The 7500-nt window shown below is 42.2% G+C and overlaps 1 protein-coding gene across 1 annotated transcript in view; it reads left to right on the top strand.

Annotated features, from left to right (window-relative positions):
- Positions 1-7500, top strand: part of fras1 (Fraser extracellular matrix complex subunit 1) — a 255511-nt gene that overhangs the window by 166955 nt on the left and 81056 nt on the right. The window contains exons 38-42 of the mRNA XM_084054742.1: positions 1179-1432; positions 2680-2831; positions 5508-5670; positions 6780-6912; positions 7237-7430. Coding sequence (XP_083910868.1) covers positions 1179-1432; positions 2680-2831; positions 5508-5670; positions 6780-6912; positions 7237-7430 — 896 coding nt within the window. The remainder of the gene's footprint in view (positions 1-1178; positions 1433-2679; positions 2832-5507; positions 5671-6779; positions 6913-7236; positions 7431-7500) is intronic.

Below are 7500 nucleotides of genomic sequence, written 5' to 3'. Positions count from 1 at the left end.
AAGGGGAATTGCACATAATATAACCTATTTCTGAGATATGGTGTGCGGCTGGTATTGATTGACTTTGATCATGAAAACTTCTTCTAAGCTAGATTCAAAGGTGCAATCCACTTCAGGAAGAAAAACTGATTTGGAGCCTTCATTAAATGTGCTGTAAGGGAATTTTTTTGGGGGGGTCAAACAAAAGTATTTAGTTAAAAAGTTAAAGCTCTATATTACTTATAGTGATCATTGCCATATATGATTTGATCAGTAACTGTTTTTTTTAAAACTAAGTATGTATATGCCTACAAACAAAACAAGGTTCAGAGTCGATCGTTGAGTCAACAACCCGCTTTGTATTTACTCAGACGTCTGACGTGTTGCCTAGCAGGGGCTCCTTTATTTGATTCCATTTGTACATTCTCTGGGTTCCAAATGGATAAATAAACTCTCTCTCTCTCTCACTCACACACACACGCACGCACGCACGCACGCACGCACGCACGCACGCACGCACGCACGCACGCACGCACGCACACACACACACACACACACACACACACACACACACACACACACACACACACACACACACACACACACACACACACACACACAGTGGTGGAAAAGTACTAAAAAGTTTTACATAAAAGTATCAATACTGCAATGTAGAAATACTCTGTTACAAGTAAAAGTCTGGAATAAAAAATGACAAAGTAAAAGTACAAAAGTATTGGTATCAAAATATTCTTAAAGTACAAAAGTAAAAGTATGCTACTCATCATGCAGAATGTCCCATTTCACAACTTTTTAATGTATAACAATCTTTTGAAAATAGCATTGTGAGCTTGTAGATCGATTTTTCAAATGGCTGAAATGTATATAGGGCTGAAGTAGTTAATATATGTTTTGCAATAATTATCAAAATGTACAAAGTAACTAGTAACTAAAGTCAAATAATTGTAGTGGAGTAAAAGTATAATATTTCACTCTGAGATGTAGTGGAGTAGAAGTAAAAGTACTGAAAATTGGAAATACAGTAGCACTAAAGTAAAGTAAAAATGCCTCAAAATGTTACTTAAGCACAGTACTTGAGTATATGTACTTAGTAACTTTCCACCACTGCACGCACGCACACACACACACACACGTGCGGTCCCTCGCTCACTCATCCCCTGTGGTCTCCTCTCCTCCAGGCGACACGTTCTCCTTCAGTGACGTGACGCGCAACGTGCTCCAGTACGAGCACGCCGGCCTCTCCTCCGCCGAGGACGCCATCACCTTCTCCGTCAGCGACGGCATCTCCATGGCGACCAGCGTGGTGCAGGTGGCGGTGCTGGACGCCGGCGCCGGGGGGGACGGGCCCAAGCGGGACCCCAAGGCCACGCTGGCCATGGAGGTGGCGGAGAAGAGCAGCACCGTGATCGGACGCTCGCACCTGGCTTACACCGTGAGTCACATGACCAGGATCATGACTGGTCCACTTAACCCTTTAAGACCTGAAGCCAATTCTACAAAATGTCTTCTAAATCCCAACAGTATTCTTAAAAAACGTATGTTTCTATATCAGTGGTGCTCAAACTTTTTCATGTTTAGGACCCCCAAAACGATATGAAATTGGCCGCGGACCCCCATCTCAAAACATTTTGTTCCAGGGATCCCCAGAGGCAAAGATTTGAGTTAAACATTTTTTGCTTTAAAATAATATATATATCCAAAGATTTGCACACATTTTCACGATTTTTCAAAAATAGCAGATCTACAAGCTCGTAGTGCGGCACTCGGTGCCACGCTATGAGCTTGTATATCTGCTAGTTTTGAATAGCCCAAAGTGTAAAATAATGCTTTTTAGTTCAAATCTAAAAATGACACAGATGCGTCCCAGGTCTTGGGTTAATGGACTGGACCAGGACTGGACCACTCCAGTATGTGGACCAGTACTGGACCAGTATTAGTCCAGTAAAAAGTGCTCTGGATTCAACCAATGTGCAATTATGTAATGCTGACCATTAGGGGTACATCAGTTAATTTAACTCATTGATTTAATTTATTATTTAAATAATGTTGGGGTGGGGTCTTTTTTTATATACTGTATACACAGAATAGGTTTCCCCCATTCATAATCTGGGTTAGAAAAATACTGTACAGAGTGTACGAATTGTATGCAAATTGATATGGGGACGGTCAGACCCGTGAGCGATATTTGTGCCAAGTCCGGGGGCCACTGGACAATTGGTCTGCTCTGGCACGGCGAACGCACAACAAACTTGGGCTCTTCATTTATTATAGTATGTACAGTAGTAGTGTTGATAGCAGATTATTTGTTTTTATGCAATTTTCTTTTTTTATTCTGAACTGTAGCACTTTGAGATTTGTTTCAAATATGTGTTTGTTTGTTTTTTTCCCGGCAGAGATATTTGGTATAGAGAAAAGGAGGGGACCATATAAAGTGGCGTACAGGGACCAATAGGGTTCCTTGAGGGGGTTCCAAATGAACCCATACAGTGTCTGTAACTCAGAGAGTGTACAAATGGAACCAAATGGACCCGTAAGGGTTCATTTGGTTCCATTTGTACACTCTCAGAGCTATGGAAGTCATTGAAATTAAAACATTTGAGAACCACTGCAAAGTATATAAGTTTTAAGTGGTTAATCTACAGAGGAATAAAGCGTGTTTTTTTTTTGTCTTTCTTGCAGGACGACGCGTCTCCAGACGACCAGATCCACATCCAGCTGGTGTCCATGCCCATGTACGGCATCCTGACCCGCAGCCCCTCCTCCCAGGAGCACCAGGAGCTGAGAGAGTACTCCTCCTTCACCATGGAGGACGTCAACAAGAGATACGTCAGGTATGTCTGTCAGTCAACTGTCAACGTCCTCACTGCTCCTTTAAATCTATTTGGACCGGGAACGCTGTAACGTGTAACGCGGTAACGTGTAACGCATACTTTTTTCGATTTCTTTGGGTCCGAGTGCCGCGCTATGAGCTTGTAGATCTGCTATTATTTGAAAAATCGTGAACATTTTTGCAAATCTTTGAATATATGTATATATGTTTTAATACATTTTTAACTCAAATCTTTGTTTCTGTGGGGGTCCCTGGAACAAAATATATATATTTTTAGACATACAAGCTCATAGTGCTATGAGCTTGTAGAAATCTTAAAATGACACACAGATGCGTTCCCGGATTGAATGGGTTAACTTTCAGGCCCGAGATACCAATTCCATCCAATCAGGGGAGAGAACTCACACAGGATACTGGATAAACAAGTGAAATTGGAAGTGATGAAATGAAAAAAAGAACGGAACAATTGGACCTGGAACCCTATAATATTGAAGCAGATTAAGGATCTTTGTGTATCCTGATTGGACAAATATTGGTATCCCAACCTGGAAATGTATTTTCTGTTTACTAAAGAGCTGGAGAGAACAAACACTCTATAGCAATTATTACTATCAGAATATTGAGCTTTAACTTTTTAACAATAAACTTTTTTTTTTATTATAGCATGAAGCACTTTGTCTCCTCAGCATTAGCACAAAAAAAAGTTTTGGCCTAATGGTCTGTAGAAACTCTCCCACAGTCAAACATGAATTTGTCAAGAGGCGGTGAAACTACAAACATTAGCGAAGCGGGACCTAATAAGAAGATGACTCAATTAGCGGTTTAACCCATTGAGGCCCGGGAACGCATCTGTGTCATTTTAAGATATCTTTGGCTATTCAAAAATAGCAGATATACAAGCTTGTGCTATTTTTCAAAAATTCATTATCATTTTTGCTAATCTTTGAATATATACATACATTTTTAACTCAAATCTTTGCTTCTGGGGGTCCCTGGTCCGCAGACAAATACATATCACTTTGGGGGTCCTTGAACCACTGATATATAGCAACTTAAGTTTTTTTTTAAACATTTTTAAACTGTTAGGATTTAGAAGACATTTGTAGAACCCCCCAGAAGCAAAGATTTGAGTTAAAAATGTTCGCTTTGAAAAATATACATTTTCACGATTAAAAAAAATAAATAGCCCAAAGAAATCTAAAAAATGACACACAGATGCGTTCCCGGTCTGAATGGGTTAAAATAAGTTCCATTCCATAACGCGTTCCTGTGTTGGCATTAGAGTGGCTAATTAGCATATACTCCTGTCATTACCTGAGAGATGCGCTCATTGCGCCGTGGCCTTGTGAGAGGAGGAGGCGGTGAGATGAAATTAGACTGCTTCATTTTCATAATGCAGCCATGCTATTAGCAGCTTCAGCACCGTAATGGGTGATTTATAATGGTGGAAAGTAACTAAGCTCATTTACTCTGTTAATGAAGTACTGTGCTTAAGCATACTTTTGACGTACTTGAGGATTATATTTTATACTTCTACATCACTACATCTCAGAGGCAAATATTGTACTTTTTACAATATTTTTACAATTATTTGACATCTTTAGTTACTTTGCAGATTTGCTTATTAATACAAGACATCCACATCTACTATGTGATGAGCTTGTACATCTACTATAATTTCAAAATAATAATTGAGTACTTTTACTTTGGTACTGTCAGTATATTTTGATGCAAAAACCTTTCTACTTTTATTCAAATACACTTTTTTTATACATGCCTTTTACTTGTAACAGAGTATATCCATATTGTGGGGTATTGCTACTTTAACTTAAGTAAAGAATCTGAGTACTTCTTCTACCACTGGTGATTTATACCTAATTGCGCGCCGGCTGCCGTGTGCCGGAAATAGCGGCGCAGATAAACATAACGGGAGCTTTAATACAAAGGACCTCCAGGGAGTTTGCATTCAAATCAGCAGCACAGCCTGTTAGGCTTTTTTGCCTCGGTGGAAATGGATTCATAAAAAACATGAGATGGGAATTTGTGTTATCGGAATTAAAGTGGATTAGAGAGGATTACGTCTGTATCAATTTGCATTTTATTAGTTTTTTTTTCCCCCGGAAATTAGGGCTATGTGTGTGTCGCTGTGCCGTAATCATTACATAATAGAACTGGAGCAAACGTTGGCACTGTAACGTTTGAGCGCAGCACAGAGCTATATGCGCTGAATGACGACGTGTTCACCGCGTGGCTCTGCAGGAGTCGAGCTGTGTGTTTATAGTCTCGTGCAGCCACTCAGCTATTCCACAAGCTCCGAATGCTATAGAGTCTGGAACTACTACAGCTCCCGAAAGCTGAAAAAGGAAGCTCATGTTCTTTGAAATATTTAACTTTAATTTTGTAATGGACGTCAGTGGGGCTCTACGCATGTTGAAATGAATTCTCACCACCACACACACACACGCACGCACGCACGCACGCACGCACGCACGCACGCACGCACGCACGCACGCACGCACGCACGCACGCACGCACGCACGCACGCACGCACGCACGCACGCACGCACACACACACACACACACACACACACACACACACACACACACACACACACACACACACACACACACACACACACGTGTGTGCAAAATGTTGAAATGAACTCTCACCATGCAGGTACATCAGTTCGCTGGAGACAGGAAGTCAACCGGTCACGGACGTCTTCCACTTTGTCGTTTACGACGGCGACAGCCGTCGCCTCGACAACCAGATGTTTACCATCACCATCACCTCGTTGCCCCGGAAACCTCCCACCGTGACTGTCCGCAGTGGGATTAAGGTGTGCACGCACGCACACACACACACACACACACACACACACACACACGCACGCACACGCACACGAGGATTCTACAGTGTAGATTGGGGTCATAGAGTAAGAGAGTGGCGGTCCATGGCATAACGGACTGGACCTGCTTGAAAATGAAAAAGGTTGAGCACCATTGCACTTAGTCACACGTGAATACAATTCCTTCGTGCAGGAACTAATTATCACCTCAAGATTAAACAGCTAGTGCCCCCCTCCCCTTCCGCCGGGAAATAGAATGACTTTGTTATTATTAATCCCTTATTTAAGCAGAGAAAATCACATGTAGATTTACATCTCATTATCTGTTAAGCCCCCCTGGTCAGGAAGACGGCGAACACAGTACAGTAGTTCACATGAACGGCAACACATTGGCTCAGTTAGTTAGTAGAGCCGTGCAAACCCATGTCAGGGGGACAGAAGCTGTGAAATGAATATGCCAGGCTTAATGTCTGATCCATCTCTGGGATTACAGTGTCTGTACTTTACTGTACTGTACTGTACTGTACTGTACTGTACTGTACTGTACTGTACTAGATGATGGTGTTTTGACACTTCTACTTTACATATTTTCTAGGGGTGTGCCGATACACTAATTTCACCAAACGATACAACACGATATTTGGCTCACAACTTCGATACGATATCGATACGATACGATACGCACTTTTTTTATTATGAAAATATATGGGGGAGGAAAAAAGTAAATGCAAACAAATAATTATGTTTTTGCATTATTCAGACATGCAAACTTGTAGCTTTTCAGCTACAATAGCCGTTTTCAATCCAAATAGGGCAATAGTGTGACACCTGACCCGAAAAAAAACAACATGTTGTCACCCTTTTCACCTCGGGGCTGTTTGCATGCCTGATTATAATGATTGTAAAAAATAAAAAAATAAAAAAAAATCAAAACGATATTTTTTCCCCCCAAAACGATACACATCGTCACGAAAACGTATCGCGATATATCGTGGGACGATATATCGGCACACCCCTAATATTTACACATCTATTCATACACCGATTTGTACTCTACACCTACAGTATATGGTAACACGTTTATTTGCGTTCCTGTCTAGGTCCAGGAAGGGGGGCGGGTCCTGCTGTCCACCAATCACATCGTAGTGTCAGATGTGGACACGCCCAAGAAAGACCTGTTAGTGTGGCTGGTCACGCCTCCTAAATACGGCTTCATCGAGAACACCGGGAGAGGTACGCGTGTGCGTGTGCTTGTGCGTGTGCGTGTGTGTGTGTGTGCGTGTGCGTGTGTGCAGGGGCTGATAAACCCTTCGTGGTGCCCGGTGCCACGACCCGTTTTGACCCATAGTATGCGAGGAGCGTTCTCAAAAACACTAATAAACAGCTTAAATTTGGGAAAAGTGAAAAATTGGCTTAGTCACTCTCTTCATAATGCCAATGGTCAATGCCTGTGTGCAAGTTGAGATCATTTGGTCAACCCGCTGAGGAGACAGAGGTTGCCTCATTTTATAGTAGGATGAAGAATTCAACACTCTAATAATAACCTTGGTCTTCCAGCGGGTTCAAAGGGAGGCCAGGACTGGGTGGTCAGCCCCGACGTGCCGTTCTCCCTGGAGGACCTGACCTCTGACCACATCTTCTACGTCCAGAAGGACCAGCTCAAAGGTCAGGGCCAGCAGGACGTCTTCAGCTTCTACATCAGTGACGGAAACAGCCAGACCGAGGCCTTCAACGTCAACATCGACATCCAGGTGACTTTAGTTTTTTAGACCCAGTGGTTCTCAACATTCTTTATGTCAAGGACCCCCAAATTAACATGCA

The sequence above is a fragment of the Gymnoscopelus microlampas genome (genome assembly GCF_963454915.1).
Source record: "Gymnoscopelus microlampas genome assembly, chromosome: 4".
In the NCBI taxonomy this organism is placed as follows: Eukaryota; Metazoa; Chordata; class Actinopteri; order Myctophiformes; family Myctophidae; genus Gymnoscopelus; species Gymnoscopelus microlampas.
The sequence above is the reverse complement of the archived record's forward strand: the minus strand, read 5'-3'. Positions and strand labels throughout refer to the sequence as shown.